Here is a 19,821-nt window from a genome sequence, read left to right as displayed (position 1 = left end):
AGCCACAGGCTGTGTGCCTCACAGACTGCAATAGCTGTGGAGGCTCTACATTTGTTTCATTATAAGAGCTCCAGTACTTAAAGAGGACCTACAAGAAAGATTGAGAGGGACTTTTTACAAGAACATGTAGTGATAGGACAAGGGAGAGTTGCTTTAAACTGAAAGGCAGGTTTAGATTAGACATTAGGAAGAAATTCTTTACTGTGAGCATGGTGAGGCACTGGAACAGGTTGTCCAGAGAAGCTGTGAGTGCCCAGTTCCCGGAAGTGTTCAAGATCAGACTGGATGGGACTTTGAGCAACCTCTCTAGTGGAAAGTGTCCCTGCCTATGGCAGAGGGGTTGGAACAGGGTGATCTTTAAGGTCTTTTCCAATTCAAACCAGTCTGTGATTATATGATTCATTGTTGTTATCGTTGTTGCTGTTCAGTTTACTCCCTCTTTTTGTCCTGACCTTTAAGCCACCAAAGATGACAAGTCACACTGCTCCTACTTTGATAGTGAACTTCCTAACGACTTCTCCTTTTCGGGCTTTCTCGGTGACTTTCTCTTGTGCCCTGGCTGTAGTGTGTAGTGAGAAGGTTTCAAGAGTGGATGACCCGTAAAAGCTGAGGGTGGCTGCTGGGCAGAGGTCTGTTGCTGTGTCTGGGCAAGATTGTTGGCCGTTGAATTTGGAGACTTGGGTGCACTTCACCAAGATTGATCAGTAGTCTAAATCACAGTGGCCTCATTCCTGTGCGAGCTGCTGCAGCTCTCTCAGGCTCCAGGGAGAGCTGAGGAAGCTCAGGACGTAGAGAAATCCTAGTCACTGGTGTCCCTGTGTCTGTCAGTATATAAGGTACCTTCTCCTGAAACTTGGGGGCTGGCTGAGCTGCTCACTGGAGGGAAGGGTGGAGACCTGCAGGACTCCTGGGCTCTTTCCCAGCTCCCAGTAGAGAGCAGATATTGTGGCTTAGTGTGAGTTAGAGCAATCACTTTGTTTGAAACTCGTTTTCTCTGCCTTAAAACAAGGCTGCTTCCCTCAGTGTGAGACTTTACAATAAGTATGTGGCATCCTCATGGAATGTACATCCAGGCATCCCCTCAGCCCATTTCACTGCTTGCAAAATTTCTTGGATGCTTTTTATAAAATCAACCCTGAGCCATCCTGTGGAGGGAATCTGTGAACCCTGTGAACTGATTCTCCCTTAATTAGGCACGGCTCTGACACAATAAGCCTTGATAGGATTTTTTTGCGAGAGTTCGAAAAAAAGAGTAAGGAATAGCAGCGTTCCTGGAAGGCTTAAAAAAATAAACAAGCAAACGAATAACAGCAAAGAAAAGGTCACAGCTATGGTCCAGGAGACTCGAAGAGCGGCATAAACCCCTGCTAGGAATCACATCTGCTCGGAGATCCCGTCGCTGCGACTGTGAGACCCGGCCGCAGTGGAAAGTAGAGCTCACGGGGAGCCGCGGTGGAGCCGGGTAGCCCTCGGGCCGGGTGGTGTGTGCCCGCGGCCGCCGAGGGCGGCAGGTCAGCAGGCGGGCAGTGGAGTGTGCCGAGAGAACATGCCGTACGAAGAAGCCGATCACGTTATTTGCAAATCTCCCTTGTCCTGCTGCCCTCTCTTCTCGGGACAGGACTTATCCACGGCTTGCCTGAGCTCCCCACAAAGAGTACGTTCCCCTTCCTGAATCTCTCCCCAAATGAACCTGCTGAAGAAAGGGGGGCTTTCCTCTGGATCCAGTGCCTTAGACACCGGCTCTCCGAGCAGCGGGATGGGGGAAAGCCGCTGCCTGAGCCTCGGAGCACGAGATGGGATTGCAGCGGGGACGCTTCCCGCCCAGGCCAGGAACTCCGTGGCGCGCTGCAGCCATAGCCCTGAGCGCCTAAATCTTGCTGGTGCAGCAGATTTTGGCGCAAATCACACGGAAAAAATTTGTGCGGGGTGCACTGACCGCCTAACATTTCTCTGTGATATCTGTAATTGGGGCGCGATTATAAACAGAAAAAAAAAATCACGGTTATAGTTCTAGCAGTGAGTCTGGAGTTGCTTTGTTTGGAGAGATCTGTTCTTGTTTGGTTTAAAGATGGGTTGAGAAAGCTGCCTGAAAATTGCAATGAGAAAGGTGGATTTTTTACAAACCACGCGGGGTGGAAATATCTGTCAGAGTGTAAGATAAGTAGAGGAATAAGCGAAATTCAAGGGTCGGGCGGTACCGAGGATGGGTCTAAGCCGGCCTCCCCATCGAGGCAGCCTGAGAGCTCGGGGGTGGGAAGCAGAGCACGACGAAGCGAGGGAACAGACGCAGGTCTGCCGCCCCTCTACAGACCTGGGGTCACCTGGCCTTGAGTGCTTCTTATTTGTAATTAAAAGTATCCACGCTTCCCTGGGAGAGCTTTTCATCTTCACTCAGCAGCAGGCACCAGCTGCTCTTTGCCGAGGGATGGTGGAGGTGGGTCGCCGGGCTGGGCCAGAGGCGTCCCCAGGGCCCGAGCGGCTGGGCCGGGTCTCAGCACCAGACGTGATAGTCCGAGGGAGAGCTCACTTTCGCTCGGCCTCCCCGTCTGCCTCAGTGTCTCCGTCCCGTTTCCCTCGTCTCCGCCACTGCGGGCTGGCTCAGCTCTGCCCTGCTCATAAAGGTCAGGGAGAGCCGCTCTCGCCGCACTGACAGGTGCACCAACTGCCTGCGGCTCGGAGCCCCCTTCTCCCCAACCATTTCGTTTCTAGCTCAGGGCAAGCAGGACATTCCCAGGTCGACACACCCCACGGGGAAAATCCTATCCCGGGACGCATCGCGGCCCTGGCCCCGAAAGGTCACAGAGCCGGGCGCTGGGCACTTGGGGCGGTGGCTCCTCCCGGTCCCGTAGCACAGTTCCAGGACAGCCGAGTGGTACCCAGAGCGCGGCGCCTCATCCCCAGGGCTCCGCTGCTTCGCCAAGCGGCCCGGCCGGACCCCTCCCTCTGCTCCCACGGGCTCTGCCGTGCACCGGCACGGGGAGCCCTCGGCAGGAGGGCTGCCAGCCCGCCGTACCGCCCGGAGGGCCCCCGCCTTCCCTGAAGCTGCTCTACACCCGGGCTTCTGACTCAAGCAAAAAACAGCGCCTGATTTTAGAGCCAGTGCTGGCAAGGTCACACGCAAAAGGAAAGTACTGAGCAAACTAATTGCAAGTGTATTTTTCCCCTCATGAAGGAAATTACAGACAGTCACTAAAAATTTCAGGCCTGGGATGGCATATTAGATGCAGACACTCCCGCATCCCAGATCGCGTTCGGGGGTGCTTGGAAGCGGGGCGAAGTGCGCAGAACGGCTTTAACTCAGCCCGGCATTACTGCCTAAGTCCCGGCTGGGGTCCGAGGGAGGCCGCCGGCCAGAGCCTCCCCCACCTGGCTCAGCCCGGCCCGGGACACTGTGCCGGCGGGGTGCTCTCCGAGACGGAGTGGGCCGCGGAGCGAGGCGCGGGGGTCGTGGGGGCCGCCCCTACTCCGTCTTCCCATTGGTTCTCACGCAGTGGCGTCACCCGGGGCCCCGCGAGCGCGATGCCAAAAGCAGTGATTTTCCGTATTTTTCTGGGACGGTGGGGGAGGACGAGACCGAGGGGTTTGTGCTGCTCCGGAGCCCCCGGGCTCCACTGCCCACTCGGACTCCAGCGCAGGGCACAGCCCTCGGCCACTGGAGAGGGCCCAGCCGCCCTTCTCCGGCCGCGGCAGCCTCGGGGTCTGCGTGCAGGACTGGGTGCATAAATGCCCTTCCCTGCCACATCTTGACGCGAGCACGGCATTGCCTGAAAAAGAAAACAAACAAACAAAAAATTAAAAACAAACAACAAAACCACCAGAAATAAGAGAATAAAAAAGCTCGGCTGGAAAGCCCTTCCGGCCGGGAGAAGTGCCCTGCGGCACCTTACGAAGCCCGAGGCCGTGCGAGAGGAGTAGACCTTGGTCGCTCTGGCCTCCTCCTGCCTCCGTCCCTCGTGCCCCTCACGGAATGGGCAGGGGACCTCCGTCTGGTCCCCTCCACCCAGAGCGGGCACCGGGGCCCCACTATGAGCCGCTCAGTGCGCTGACCGGCAACGGAGGGCATCCTGGGTCCCTCGGGTCCCGCACCCACCGTCTCTCCGTGACCGCTTTGGTGACACCATCCAGGTACACGGACAGGTGGCCATGCACACCTGTGGATCCGCACGGAACACACCGTCCCCGGAGCAGTAAGGCGGGCCAGACTGCAGAGCGAGGCCGCGGGGAGCCACGGGCAGCGCGGCTGCGGGTCCACAGCCGAAAGGCACAAGGGCTGAGGGATGAGAGCCTGCGGAAAGCGAAGCAGGCACTGCCGCCTTACTGAGGTGGCGGTAAGAGGCAGCAGGGGGCAGTTCGGAGGAGGTGGATAGAAAAGCTTTGCCCGCACAAGTCCGGGGAGGTAGGGGCCAGCCTGTCCCGTCTCGGAGCCTGCTCCTTCGCTTTCCCTGGGAAGAGAAGAGCTGGTCAGCTCCAGTTCTCTGCAAGCACCTTCTTGACAGGAGGAACGTATTTTGGTAACAACAAACATTTATCGACATTTATCCCTGAAGAAAGGCGCAAAAGGCAGGACAGCAAAGCCCCCGCCAAGCGCTGCTAAGGCCCCAGACGGTGCCCGGCGGGAGGCAGGAGCCAAGAGCGCAAGGCGGCAGGTACTGTCGGGATGGTCGCTAGGCAAGCTCCACGCCCGAAATAAAGATGCAGTCTTCGTCCTGCTGGAAAAAAAAAAAAAAAAAGTTAGGGGAGATTAGCGCGAATACTTTTTGAATACTTTTTCCCTCTCTCCCCCCTTGCAGCGGTGTTATAAATAGGTCGCCTTCAGATCTCGGTTCAATACAAAAGGAGCTCGCAGGTCTGAAGTGACCACACAAACTAACCCTTTGGGGAAACAAACTCGAGGCAGTTTCCAAGAGCAGGGCTCTACCAAAGGGCCGAGAGGAAACGGTGTGAAAGATCCCCCCTCTCTCCATTCCTCTTTCCAGTGAAATGACCCCGCTCCCTGAACCGAGGCATTTACTCTCCCACCTCTCTGAGGGAGGGAGGAGGACCGGGGGTTCTGGAGCCGGCCCCCAGAGCCCTGCCGGGACTCCCCTCAGCCATCCTGTCTCTGCTCTGGCTGCAGCCACCGGGAGTGTCGGGAGGACGGTGGAGGCTTGAGGGGACACGGCGGGTTTCCCTCGGCCGTGGCTGGGAAAGCGGGGAAAAGCATTCCTGCCTCCTCCCCTCGGCCTCCAGCGAGAGCGGGGCTCGTCCCAGAAGCCCTCCCGGCTCCCGCTTCCCGCAGCCCTGCGCTGTCGCACCCGGTGTGCAGAAACCTCTGCCTTTCCCCTGGACTTGACACAAGCCCGACTGTTTAAATCGCGCGGGAATAAAGATTTGTTTTTCTTTCAGAGGTCTAGATGTAGGATCCGTCTGCTATCGTCTGCGCCTCGCACCGGGTTCTCACCCGGGAGCGACGCCCACCCTTGCCTCTGCAGAAAGGAAACGGCTTCTCGAAAACAAGCCAGGCAGGGCTGTCCTAAGCTGTCCTTGTTCCCTAGGGTGTCGCCGGCAGGGCAGGCGACACCTGGATAGCCCGGCGCTGGAGATTTCCGACAATTCCCCCAGCTATGACTCGCTAGGTGTGAGCTGCCGTCCATACAGTCGGACCGGTTGGCTCTCATATGGGCTCCCGCTCACTTCTATGTGAGAAGAGACCCTCGGGAGTGACCCCTTCCAAAACTAACATCAATCATACCTGAAAACGGTCTCAGTATAAAGCATACATACACACGGAATTGGCAACGGGTTTCTGCGGAGCGCAGACCTTTCGGCTGCCCTTTCGCCCTTCCCTTTTGGACGCATTTGATGCAAGGACAGGGCAGGTTTGAGATCACTCTGAAAAAAATGGTGATATCGTGCCTCAAGAGTTGCTCGTCCCTTTGTGTCCCTGCTCTGCGGATCCTCGGTCTCGCAGGCGGGAGTGCGGCGAGACCGGGCTGGCAGAGCCCCGCGGCCGGAGGGACACGGTCGTGCCGGCAGCGCCGCGACAAGAAGCCCCATCGCCTCGTTTAACAGGAGGGGGCTACAGGCTCCCTGTTTGCTTCTGTATTCTCAAGGCTCCGCTCCCCGGCTAACGGGGGCTGCGGGAATCCTTTATCACACTTGCTGAGAGAACTGCACGCAAAACCCAATCCACCTAAACGAAAACCGTCAAGAAAAGTGATTACCCCGTTTTTCCCTCCCACCCCCGCTAGATCGCCAGGTATTTGCGCGCACCCTTTCTCCCGGTAACGATTCTCAAATTAACCTCTCGCTTCCAGGGACGGAAAATTGGCCATTAGAGAGAGGGTTTTATTGCAGTCCTTTCCAAGGGCTGCGGATTAGCTGTGATATGAAATTAATGGACTTTTCGTTATAGTCTAATGCAAGGAGGGGCTGGGAGACTGCTCTGACCGAAGGGAACCTGGGCAGCCCTCCTTCGGTTCGGCCACGCCGCACTGTCTCTGTGAGCCACTACATCGCAACACTTCCGAATAAAAATTTTATATATATATATATGTGTGTGTGTATTTATATATTTGTGTATATATATATTTGTATATATATATATATGTAAAATCTCCTGCCCGATCCCCAAATCTCCGCCTTTAGATTTTGCTCTTACTGTTATTTAACTTTGCCAAAGAGAAATCCCGAGGCCGAATATAAAGCCGTAGCATCGAGAATTGCCCTCACAGAATTTCTTTCGTTCCCCGAAATAATCGTGGGGGAAAGAACTGGAAAACAAGTATTTAACGTGCCCCTCCTCCGTGAGAGAGGCTGCGAGTCCGACGTGCCGGAGCCGAGGATGCGGGAGCTGGAGTGCTGCCGGTACCCAGAGCAGCTGCCCTTCGGCGGAGCCGCTCGAAGGCTGCCGGTACCGGCAATGCCCCGGCCCCCTTGGCCGCCCCGAAGTGGTTTTTAGAAAGACTCTTATGCATTGAGTTGGTTTGGTTTTCATTATGTGGCGGACAAGGGAAAGAGAGGGGGCTGCGGTGGGTTGGGGGAGTTTGGGAAGGGAGAGAGAAAAGACGAGAAAAAGAATTAAGTAAGGTAATAAAGAGAATAAGGAAGGCAAATCCGCTGAAAGCTTTCTTGGACAAGAAAACTGAGCGAGCCCAGCGCTGCTCTGAGTGAGACTTGCAAAATGGTTTGAAATCTCGTAAATGAAACCATCTCTGGCTGTTTTTAACGACGACGTCGCTAGAAATCCCTTCTGCATACTGGTGCGAGGGGTGGGCGCCTAGTGTCACATCTGAGATAATGAAAACGGCGGTGCTGGCCTTGCTCTTGGAGCAAAGGCCTGGAGGCTGGCGGTGTCCACGGGCCCCTCCCGAGCAGTCGTCTGGGGGGTCGCATTCCCATTCTGCCGCCCCGCTTTCCCCCGAGCCGCAGCCTGCTCCCCCCCCACTCACACAGATACACACACACAGATGAAAGCCACGAGTCCCCCCGACTCTGCACGGGGTGGAGGAAGCTGCGCGGGAGAAGGGAGGACACATGGGTCGGACTCCGCGGGGAGCCCGCTGGGAGCCCAGAGCAGCCGACGGTGCCCCCGCTCCCCGCCCGCAGCCGGCTTCGTCACGGCCAGCGCTCCCGAAGGGGTTAAGGGTCTTCTTTTCTTCCCTTTCCGTTTCTATTTTCTGTTTTATTTACTTTATTTTCTCTTCTTTTATTTCACTTTTTCTTTTCTTTTTTTTTCTTCTTGACCGAAGAACTGCGCATTTAGTTTGCGTAATATCTTTATTACTGAAAACTTCAAGGTAAGTGAGCAATAGAAACCAGATGTGGGGATGGGAGGAAGGCAGGGTACGAGTAAGTGGAAGGGGTAGTAGGAGTTAATTGAGGGAGGAGGGGAATCAGGTTGAATGGCGGGGGGGCGGGGGGAGATGAACGACGAAAGGTGAGTATTGATTTATTTTAAGCCCTTTTTGGTTTGCAATTGACCCCTCAAACCAAAAAGGGTTCCTGTCAGCCTCTGTCCTTTTACAAGTCACCTCTGGCAATCCCAGAAGCCTGGTGCAATTCTCTATGCTTGGTGACACTGTTAAAATCCCTCCCTGCCGCCCTCCCGTTTGGATGCAGTTGTTTTACACCTGGAGAGAGCACGTTTTTAGAGGTAAATAAATCACGACCATCGTAAACGTGCGCCAAGACGCGATGGAGAGCTCGTCCGGCGATGTGCGGGGCGACTGTGGCACCGCCTCACTGCAGCGCTGGGAGAGCTGTCGTCCCTGAAGGGGTTAATGCGATGAGGGGTGGGGGGGAGGCTTAAAGACATATAGCTGCGAGGGAAATCCGTATTGCCTTTAATACAGAGGAGGGGGTCGCGGCGGCGAGGGTCCCCGCAGCTGGGGCAGTGAGCAGGGGAGAGGGCCGGAGCAAACAGAGCGTGTCACGACCATTAAATCGTCCCTGGCGCTTCCGCCGGCGCGGATCCCGTACCCATTCCTTCGTGGCGTTCATGTCATCCGCTTGATTTTCTGTTTTTTAATCATAAAAACTTTTGGGGCTGGTTTTGTTTTGTTTAGTTGGCTTAATTTTTAAACTTTTTTAACGCAAAAGATATGACCTCCACCCCCCCTCTGCTTCCACACACCCCCATAAACACACACACTCTCACACACCCCTTCCTGGGCCCCCTCCCCTCCACTGTCATCATCTACATACTAATTGGGGGAGAGGTCTCTCTCTTTTTTTTTTTTTCTTTCCTATTGTGGGGGGAAAGTGCGGAGAAGAGCCTCTTTAAAGTGTAGTTTACAGGGAGAGACGGAGGGCAAGCGTGTGTGTGTGAGAGAGAGAGAGGGAGGGAAAGAAAAAGACCCCTTTTACTGTGCGAGATCTTAAGGGGGTTTGGAGTTCTGGTCAGCTTTCACCAACATCTGAATTCTCTTAGAGCTCCCCAGCCCAGCTGTGAGTGTGTGTCTATGCGAGAGGGAGAGAGAAAGAGTGGTTCCTGGTGCCCCTCCAAGCGCATTAAGGACACTCGGGCCTTTTAATTTTAGGAATGAATGCTGATACTTGTGTTTCTTATTGTGATCCGGCTGCCATGGATTCCTACTACAACGCAGCCTCCCAGGACACAGAAGGCTCCTCGCCTTTTAGGGCATTTCAAGCAAGTGACAAGTTCAGCCCTACTTTCCTGGCCAGCAAAGGACAAGGCTTTGGTGACAGCAGCACTAAGTGCCGGAGCCGCTACAGCCAGCAGGAATGTCAGTCCCTGGATGGCAGTGTGCAGGCTGCCAGCTCTGCCGGGGCTCCGGCCTCCTTTAACAAATACCCTCCGCAGCAACAGCCGCCGCACCTCTACATGCAGCGAGGCCCCTGCAAAACCCCCCCGGACAGCAACATCAAGCTGCAAGAGAGCAGCGGCCACAACGGAACTCTGCAGGTCTCCTGTTACGGTGAGTCCCTGGCGTGCGGCGGGGGAAACATTGGAGGCGAAAACGGAGACATACTCCCGGGCCTGGAAAGGGCTTCCCGGGGATGGGGGGGGTGGTTGCCCGGCAGAACAAACCCTACTAGGGTCAAGGAGACCTTGCCCGGCTCCGGCGCGCAGCCCCCTCCCGCCGCAGCGGGTGCCGCCGTGCCCCACGAGTGTCTTCATTCTCAGACGGGTCTGGAGCCTCCGACGCCCGCGGGAAGCTGCCTTTCCCGCAGTGTTCCGCTTTGCGGTGATCTTAATCGTAATTTCGGAACCGGGCCGCTGCGCTCCCGCAAAGCGTTAGTTCTTGAGCAGTGCGGGGAAGTCCGCAGAAACTGGGAGAGAAAGAAAGAGCGGAGCGCCGGGCTGCGCAGTGTACTCTCCGCGGGGACACTTTTCCACAGGAAGAATTTCTGGAAAACTTCACAGAAATCTTCACTTTTCACTGTAACGGTCTCTCCTGTCTCTCACTTTCTCTCCTAATTGCCACTTCTCTAATTGATTTCTGCCCTGATGTAGATAACTCCCTCGCATCCTCTCTGCGGGTCATTAGCAGCAATTAAGACACTCCCTCGCGCTGGCGCTCACAGGACAGCCGGGAACGGGGGCGCTCCTCGTGTCGTTTCCGAGCGTGGCTTTAAAAGGCTTCTTCGGGAGGTCTCCGCTGTATCTGGGGGGTTAGGAAAAAAGGAAAACAAACAAACAACACCCCCTAAAAACAAACAAAAATTCAACAACGAAACAAATAAATCCCCCTAATCAGTTTTCCCATGAAGAGAAAGTGGAAATGAAATCCCTCTTCCTCACCGTGATCTCTGTGTGGGTGAAGAGGGACTGTCCCGGCCTAGATTGAGCGCGTCGCCTCTGAGGTGGTCCCCATCCTGGGATGAGTCAGTCCACCGTGTCCCCAACGGGCAGGGACAGCGACAGGACCGTGTCTCCAGGGAGACCCTAAGACGGACGGTGTCTACGGAATGAGGGCGCAGGGTAGCCAGGAGAGGTCCGGATCAGGCCGGCAATCCCACTTCTGTGCTCTCGCCGTCATTTGAGCACTCTTTTCCCTCTTTACTTACCTTTTTCCCCCCATCTCTAGACTTAAAAGGGGGCAGAGGCGCCATGCCTCTATCCATCTCCGCTGCGTGCCGGCTCGCGTTCAGGCGCCGTCCATCGCCCCCTACTTGCATCTGAGGTGTCCCTGGATTCAGGTCCACAGCCCCAGTTCCTCCCCGCACAGGTGACTTCCCTTCACTGGGAAAGGGCAGTAAGTCCTCGCCATACAGCCGTGCTCGGGAGCGCAGGCATAGCCTGGCTATGGTGCGCCCGGAGGACGGGCAGGGGTCGATCCCGTCCCCCCTCCTCCGGCTGCGCTCTGCTCCTTGCCCCGGCCCTCACGGGTCCTTGCCCGCAACCCTCCTCCCGCGGGTATCTCCCCACTGAACCGCGCAGTGGCATGAGGGCTCTGTTTAAGGGCTGCTTTCACGTTTGTTCTGGCCATGATTGGAGCTTTTTCCTTCTTCCACGTTCCCTCTCTTCCCCTGCCCTTTCCCCGTTGGCGGACAACTCCCACCGGCGTCAAGGCCTCATCCGCAAAGGCCTTCTTGCGCCAGGTGGGGCTTCACGGGGAAGGACACGATGGGACCGGGGAGCCCCGCGGGGTTGCGGCCCGGAGAGACATTCCCGGTCTTCGCTTCCTCTGGGAGTGGGAGCGCAAGGGAGCCCTCGTGCCTTCCCTACCGTCCCGCCATCCTCTCTCTGCTAACCGGCTCTCTTGTTTTTGTAGGTTGCAAAGCCCAGGGCGCCGGCATAGCCTGTGATGCCACATTACAATTCCCGGTAGAATCACACGAGTTTATTACCCTCCTTAACACCGCCGGGGTTCCCCTGATTTATTTTCAAGCGGGCCTCCGCGCTCTCCTTCAGTGGGAGCCCCGCAGCGGCGGCGAGCGGCCCGGACTGGCCCAGCCCGTGCTCTTTGCGAGCCCCTTGTGATGTGGCTAGGGATGGTGGGCTGTAATGAGAGACACATGGTTCGGCGAGGATAATTAATAGCAATAGTGATAATAAGAGTGCTTAATGGTTGAAGAGAGAGACTTGCTAACAACAGCTAGAGCGGGGTTTCGCAGAGCGGCTGCAACACCCGTAGGCGACCCTCCGCCTTTTCCCAGACGGCGAAACGCACCGCGCCGGGCATAGGGGCTGTCCCCCGGGAATCACGCGACGGGCTAAAGGGACCGGGAAACCTCCGAATGCGGGTAAATAACCTCGGCGCGAGTGAGCGCGCGGGAAGAGAAAGCCGCCCTCGTTGTCTGCAGCGGGCACAAGCGTGGCCAGCCGGAGCGCAGGCGGGACACGGCGGGTGAGGAGAGCTACCGGAGGGGTTTGCTCGGGAAGCCGGGGAGCAGACGGCTGCCCCGCTGCCTTCCGTCGAGACCCCGCGGCAGCTTCGGTGCTGGTACTGCCCTGCGCATTGTGCAGAGGGAAAGGAGCGCGGCGGCTGCGGCGGGGACTACCGGCTTCCAGCGTTCCCCGTTGTCCGTGCCTGAGCAGGATGCTGGAGTGGTGGCATGTCGTGACCGTAAATCCCTCAATTTGAAAAACAACAAAATCCCAAAAGAAGATTAAAAAAACCCTAAACAAACAAAATGCAAACCGAGGCCGACCAACAGGCAGGCTCTCCCGCCGGGCGATGCTCAGACGGCCGGCTTTCCCCACTCCCGGCGCTGCGGCAGGCCCGTGGCCCGGGCCGGTCTCCGCATTCCCGGGGGGCGCTGCACTCCGCAGTGCGGCCCCGCAACTCTCGCCTATGCCTTTCCCCTCGGCGCTGGTAGAGGCCTCGGTCGAGCCCGGAGCGGAGCGGCCGGGCACTGAGGCGGGGGCTGGGCCGGTGGGGTACGGCAGGCATGGCACGCACCTTCCGAGCCGGCCAGGCAGGGTGTCCACTCCCTTTTGTTGTTGTTGTTTAATTTAATTTTATTTCTTTAATAAACAAGTCTTTTTGAGTTATAAAAAGCCCGAGCCTGCCATCTATTGCTCTCGGCTTCTATTTCTAGATCTAAGCCCTTCCACTGCATTGTACGGATAAATATAGGCAAAGGGCGAACTGCGTCCGTAAATACACGAAGGACACGGACGGCAATCGTCGGAGCGCTTCCAGCCCGGCTGCTGGCAGGGACGGTGGTACCGGGCGGCCCTGGCTCTCGGCCGGGCTCCCCGCGGCCCTCTCGCAGCGGCGGCTGCCGGCCTGGCCCTTGGGGCACCAGGCAAGGCTCCTCACGCCCCTGCTAGAAGCCCCCCTGCCTGTGCGCTGCGGCGGGCTGGCGGCCTCGCACGGCTTCCCCCGCGTTCCCTGCCGCGAATAGGGGTACGAGTTATTCCGCAAACCGGCACGGGTAATTAAAGCCGAATTCTTAAATAAAAGCCACAGAATCATAGAATTACCAAGGTTGGAAGAGACCTTCAAGATCATCTAGTCCTCTGAACAGGTTATATATCTTGGCTTATGAGAGAAAAAAGCTTTCGAATGATTTATGTGCTGTAGTAATCTGACTTGCTATTTCTATTACGTGGAGCTGAAGTAAGTTATATGTCTTGAAACATATGTGTTCACATACCCATATACACACAGAAAGGTATACGTATATTGCTGTCTAGAAATACGGGCTGGAATAAAATCCTTTGTGGAGTGAAGGCGAATGCGATGGGGATATTTGCTCAAAGGAAACAGGAGAAAGGAAACGGGCTTTCTCTAACAGAGGAAATTCTTTAAGTGCCGCGTTATGCAAATAAGAACCGTTTCTTTTATTTAGCGAGCAAATAAAAAGTTCAGCCACAAGTGCACTTTTATTGTTAGAAGTGCAGAAAGCCACTGTTGTAGGAGTCGGAGGCTCGCTGCATGCTCTTTTAAATTGACGCTTTTAATGCATTTCTCCTCCTCCTCCCCTGATGTAATGTAAGCTGCAGGCACGGCAGGAACGAGCTCGCTGGCGGTCCCTCTGCGCCTCCCGCGAGGGACCGCTCGCTGCCAGGCGATCGGGGCTCCCCGCGGCTCCGCGCGGAGCCCCCGCCGACGTTCAAGGGCTCTGCGGCACCTGCCCCCTGCCCCGGCTCCCGCAGCAGCCCCGCGCCCTGGGCGGAACGGGGTTACGGGGTCCGTGTGCTCTTCTTCGGACTCTTGCGGGGCTCTCCGCATGGTCCGATACCGTACCCCCGCACCAGGATGTGGGCCGCCCGGCTGAGCATCTCCGCAGGAACCGCTCTGCCGGGAGGGGACTGCGGTCGCTGCCCCTCGCGAGCCAGGGGAGCTGAGAACTTTGAGAAGGGCATCCCGAGCTGCGGTGGCCATTCGGTCCTGCCTCCCCTTCCCTATCCCCGCAGCTTTGGTCTCGGCTCTCGGCTCCTTCCCCGCGGATAAGGGCGCGGGCTCCCCCTGTACCTCTCTCCGCCGGGGTGGGGAGATGCTGCTGCCCTGATCCCCGCGGGGGGCAACAAAGGAGTATAAAGGGGAGAAGTGAGCGAGAGGGAGGCGCGAGTGGGGAAGCGGGGGAAGAGGGGAAGGAGGGACGGGACCTAAGCTGGCATCAGGGAGCAGAAGCCGGCAAGCGGAGCCAGAAGGGCGGGGAGGCAAGGCGAGCTTCGGGGAGCGGGGCGGCAGAGCCGACCCTTCCCTCCCGGTGCTGCGGGGCCGGCTGCCCGGCGGGACTCGGCCGCCGGCTCCGGGAGTGCTGCTGACGCCGCCCTGGCAATAGCCCTCTCTTTTCCACAATAGGGCCACCAGATCTGCCATTCAAGGGTTCCGGCACCCTCCCAGGGAGGGGAGGGAGCTCTCGCCAGGAGTTTGGCTAAGCCTCTGTTTGAACAGACACTCGGAGGTGCGGGATCTCCTCCGCGGAAACCTGCGGGATTTCCTCAGGGAGCCAGACGCGAAGGTAGGGTTGACGCTCCTTACCCCTGGGGCCGCGCAGGAAGGTTTATTCGCGGCTCTTTCCAAAAAGTGTTTTGCGCTTCTCTTGACTTGGATGGTAGATCTGGCTGGAGGTTTTTATAGGATTCCTGACCTGAGCTGTTTATAACACTCGTGTCAAAGGACTGGGAGCCTCCCTCTCCCTATATCCCTGCCGCTCCCTCCTTGCAGGAAGATTTCTTTTCGTACTAGAGTTGTTTATTTTCGACTTGTCCTCTGCTAATTGGAATTAACTCCGCTTTGGCCCTACACTTCTGCAGCGCACGTCTCTGACCTCAGCAGGACGTTACCAGCAATAAGAAGGGTGCGGAGAGAGAGAAAGGGTCTTAAAACTTTTGCCGGTCTTAATTGTTTTGAAAGCAACACAGAGTGGAGCAGATGAGAAAAATACTGATAGGGAGAGAGATTTGGAGATGCTTATTGAGTGCGTCTTTTCCTAAGGGTTTGGTGTAGGAGTCCTATTAACAATATATGCTGATGCCAGATAACGCAAATGAGCTATGTATGTGTTATCTGGAGCTTCAGGCTGTTGATTTTGTGCAGCCTTTTGAGTGTACATTCAGTGCGGCTGCATGACTAACTGGCTGAAGTGATTCACTGGCTGCTTTATGGGTGACTGCTCAAAACACGGTCTGAATCAAAAGAGATTTCTTTGGCTGTGGTTTCTAACCTCACAAGTTAAATGCACCCAAGGTTTAAGGGGAGCTAATGTGCAGACTTAAATCCCTCAGATCTTGAAGATTTATTAATTTTCCAAGCCCTGCGTTCAAAGCCATGATGAGTTTCCCTTGTAAGCGGGAGGTGGTGTCTGGGAGGCTCGGAGCCAAGGTCCGCTGCTAAAGGACATCTCCAGACTTGTCCACTCGGTCGCCCTAATTCTCGACTCTTTAGCCAGTTTCGCTCCCTGGAGTCCTTAAGCTGCTTTATTATTTGTTCAGGGCATTTCTGCAGCTGCAGCAATTCTCAGGTAAAAAGCATGATGCATCCTGGGGCAGTAGGAGAATTTTCTTTCCATTTTGCAGTTGGAAAAACTGAAATTCCTAACATCCGAGTAGCTAATGCAAGGTGAAGCTGTGGCCACTCAGTGGCATCAGTGTAACCTTCCCAGGGCAGTGGCTCCAGCAGAAAAAGGCACTCAGTCGGCTGTAGAAGCAGCCCCTGTTGAAGTCAGAAACTCAAGGAGTAGAGGTCCTGTACTTGATTTTTGAAGGGATTTAACTTAGGTTTCTTGACAGCTCTGTCCTTATTCTGTGCAAGAAGCTGTAGCAATGCTCAGGTCTCTCAGTATGTAAAGTAGGCTCAACCTGCCAATCCACTTTAATGGTCTAATCTTTTAAAAGCAATTCATTAGCGTGAGCAACCTATATTGGCCAACACAAGATACGAGTTTTGCATTTCAGAAAATGCTGAGAAATCCCTGCTCCAAAAGTCATATGTTTCTGAGATATTCCTCCTACACATTTGAAAAAAACCCAAAACCCCATCTCAGTTGTTAATTAGCTTGGAAAACATAGGTCTAATATCTTCATGTAGATACATTTTCAAAAGGAAAAGAGATATAGTTCTGGATTTGCAGAAGTCTGAGTGGTAATGCAGCTAATACAGGACCCCTGTGACTTGAGAAACATTTACTAAGAGATAGATGGGAACATTTCACATGAATAAAGTGTTAGAGTAATTTATCATAGTTACATGTCTCTCAGTTGCCTTAGCTTGTAAATGAAAGTTCATAAGCAAAAGAGGAAAGCTACTTAGATATATTAAATAAATGACCTCCACTTTATTTTCTGTGTAAGTTCAGCTGAGTCAATGTTATTGTATGTACTGGTGAATCTGCTTGGCCATTTATGCTTGCAAATCATCTTCATATTTTGACTGTCACAAAGGTAGACATAATGTGAAAGAGAAACTGATATCAGCACAATACTCTAGGGCTGTTTTTTTGGTCAAAGAGAGGGATCAGTGAGGAATAGGGGAGAAGGATGGAGAGGGAGGAACAGAGATCAATGAGAAGAGGCAGGGAAGAAGAAGAGAAGATACCTTGGATGGGTAATAAGCAGTGACAGACAGTGCTATTATGGAAGGTGGACTGCAACTGATTTTATGTTATATATATTCTATATTCTATATTATATATAAGTATGTATATATAGTATATGTATATGTAGTATATGTAAGTATATATAAGTATGAACCCACTAGTATAAAATTCTTTATATTGCCATTGAGAATAGCTGTGATTCAACATTTAGTAGCTGCTGTCTTCAAGTCCCAGCAGGATTTAGTCATGACAAGCTGGTATGTCATGAGCCCCACACACTCATCTGCACTGACTGAAGACCATTGCATTGCCTAACTCAGCACTAAAAAAAAAGTCCATTTGCATCTGATAATTTTTTTCTTTTTCGTGAAGATGTAGTTTAAGTGTTTATCTTGTTACTGTAAATCTGCTTGCTGGAAACAGGTGGTTGAATCAGTTTTATTTCTAAATATATTCCTTATTAGCAAGAACCATGTTCATTAGCTGTAAGGCAAGTGGGTAAGCTGGTGATGGAGCCTGAAAGGTAAGCTGGTTTACTCACTGACAGACATGCTGTATGCTGAGGCTGTGTGAAAACTGTGTGGGGCTTATGAAGACAACAACCACCTTTTTTCAGTGGAAGTCTGAAAACCCTACAAAACCAAAGGGCAGGGAGTCAACAGCATCTAGGCCCATCAGAGAAGTGCTATCAATGGGTACTGAGGAAATGGAGGAAGAGACAGAATAAATGTTTTGGTCAGATTTCTGTCTGGGGGAAATAAAATAAACTTGTAAGGTCTCCGTATAACTCCTATCTGACTGCTGTTGTTCCCTATCTGGGCTCTGTGTGCAAGCACTGCTGCTTAAAAGGAATATCTTGTGTCTCATCAGTTCCTCCCTGTAGTGGAAGCAGTCTCCTTGGGACTTTGGATATTGACTGACTGCTTCACTTAGGAGCTGTAACACTGGTTTTGAGGTAGGATGCAATTTCCAAAGAGGGAAACAGGGAACTGTATTCATTCTTTTGATGTAAGAGGGATCAGATAACAAAGGTTCTTGCAGATATCTAATCTATTCAGGATCAGTGGAAAGTGAAAGGAATTCACACTAGAATCAAAACAAAACAAACCATAGCTGTACAGTGTGTGCAGGGAGAGGAGGTAATATCAGGAATTTTCCCAGAAAGGGTCAAAAACAATCAGAGAATAACTGTATGCTGGGACAGTGCCCAGAGAGATCTGAAGGCCCAGCTGCAAGACGACAACTCTGTGAGGTGCTGAGGAACATGTGTGACACAGGCCAGAAGTTGTTTTACAAAACAGGGGAAATAGGAAAACATTGCTCAGCCCGAAACTTGATAGGAACCCTGTGTCACAGCAAGGTTTCTGAAAGAAAAGCAAAACATCTCAAAAATGACACCAAAGGCTCACCAGGGTACCAGCCTGCTGGGCATGGAGCTGTCTCATGCTGGGCATGCAGTTGGGTCTGTCAGGTGGGGATGGGTCACCTGTGAGATTGCCCATTTCCAGTGTGTGTGCTCTGTAACACAAGCATAAGGAGACCAACAGCATCAGGTTTTTCCAGCCCCAGTGATGTCACTCAAGAAAGACTGCATGGGAGGATGATGCATGTCCATTCTCACTGTATAACTGACTGGGAAGAGGAACTGGATGGAGGAGAGCCTGAGGCCAAATGCTGGGGCAGAGGTATGCTCTATAGCTTGGACTGTGGTGCTGGTCTCCAGTTCAGGAGGCTGTGAGATCTTCTGGAGCACCATGTGGTTCTTTTCCAACCTTCCCTGGGATGGTGCATGCCCAAACATTGTCCTGGAGTGGAGTCAGGAGCACAGCTGTGGCAAGGGCCCATAGCTGAGAGCTGAGAAACACTGCGTTATAGACATAACCTGGCTTATCAAGATTTGGTCTGAAACTTCATAAGCAGATTGGAGCCAGATATCAGTCTGAGCTAGACAGGACATAGCCAAATGCTAGAAGGCAAGAGGAAGAATAGACCTACCTAAATTGGCAGAAGACCTGCAGACATTTTGTGTTCCTCATGTCTCCAGTGAGGACTTCCAAGATAAATAGCTGATGGACCAATTGCTAGACAGTTAGGCAGATGGTGCAGAAGGCCAGAAACACCCCATGAAGCTGTGGGATTTATGGCAGAGCTTAAATATTTCATTTCAGCTCTTGAACAGAAGTCAGAAAACTGCTACTGGAAGAGAGGGAAGCCAGTTGCTTTATATAGGTATGAGGTCCTGTGCTGGAGAAAAGAGTATTTCCATTCAGTTCATACCACTTCAAGCTATTAGAAGAATATTCTATTGCAGGATAGAAAGCAATGGGGTATTGGCTACAACATCAAACATGAGTGCAGTGGCTCATTTAACTCTGGCTCTGTTGGGGAGGGGAAATATCCACAGAAAATGTTGTTATAAATATATGGCTGGTCAGGACAGAGCCCCATGAAAATCTACTGAAAGGCCCAAACTCAGCTCAGGAAACAGGAGGACCTGAAGGTGCACGTGCAAAGCTGGGTGATGCCAGTTTTAAATTAAAGTTGAAGCTATAGTGAGGCTTATTTGTGGCCAGGGTTGGATATTAAGCTGGTGCCCAGAGAACCCCGCTCTTCCCTTGTAGCCTTTAACTGGTTTGGTTTTGTGGCTGGTTGTACTGAAAATCCCCTTTTCCTTGGCCTTGGTGGTAAAAATTGGAGTTCTTTGTTGAACCACCTATTTTTGTCCATTTGTCAGCAGTCTACTTCAGAGGGAGGGCTATGGGAATAGTCAAGTAGCAAGAGAGGGGTTTATCACTTGCGTAATCTACAGACATTGCAAGTGCTCATTCAGGTACTGGTCACTGAAACTAGACAGAAGAGGGAGATGATGGGACAGTCCAAAATGTAGCCCCCACAGGGATCTGAGGGAAGGCAGGGATTGAGGAAACTGTCCATGTTGTGGGAAAATGCATATAGTAGACTGGAGTGCTGGGATCCAGGAAGTTGCTCAGCATAGCCAAAGTGAGAGATGAACTAACACTCAGCACGTACATCACTGTGGCTGGAACCTGGTTGGTCAGCACCAGGGTTTTCAGCCTGTGGTGTTTTCCTTCAAAGACATGGCTTATATGAAAGAAAGAGTTTTGGGCAATCTGTTTGTGGTGTCTGCCTCTGTGGGCAAGCCCTGAGTTGTTTCTTTGAGCTTGTAGCCAGTTTTTGGACCTCATCTGTTGTCCTCGCTAAAAAAGAAAGCCAGCAAGAACTTTGCTGTATAATACCTTAATCAGAGGGGGCTTGTGCCTCGCCATTACTAGGTGGTATGTGGGATGTGCCGTACTAGGTTCATTTTGGTTTCCATAGTGAATATCTGGAGGTGAAAATGGCTTTCATGTTAACACAAGT

General features: G+C 53.4%; 1 protein-coding gene across 1 annotated transcript in view; it reads left to right on the top strand.

Moving 5' to 3' along the window:
* Nucleotides 1–8,778: 8,778 nt before the first annotated feature.
* The window catches only part of ALX4 (ALX homeobox 4), a 44,258-nt gene continuing 33,215 nt past the window's right edge, over nucleotides 8,779–19,821 (top strand). The window contains exon 1 of the mRNA XM_064657812.1: nucleotides 8,779–9,419. Coding sequence (XP_064513882.1) covers nucleotides 9,023–9,419 — 397 coding nt within the window. The 5' untranslated portion in view covers nucleotides 8,779–9,022. The remainder of the gene's footprint in view (nucleotides 9,420–19,821) is intronic.

This window comes from Pseudopipra pipra, chromosome 6 (genome assembly GCF_036250125.1).
Source record: "Pseudopipra pipra isolate bDixPip1 chromosome 6, bDixPip1.hap1, whole genome shotgun sequence".
NCBI lineage: Eukaryota > Metazoa > Chordata > Aves > Passeriformes > Pipridae > Pseudopipra > Pseudopipra pipra.
Note: the sequence above shows the minus strand (reverse complement) of the source record. Positions and strands in the feature narration are given on the sequence as shown.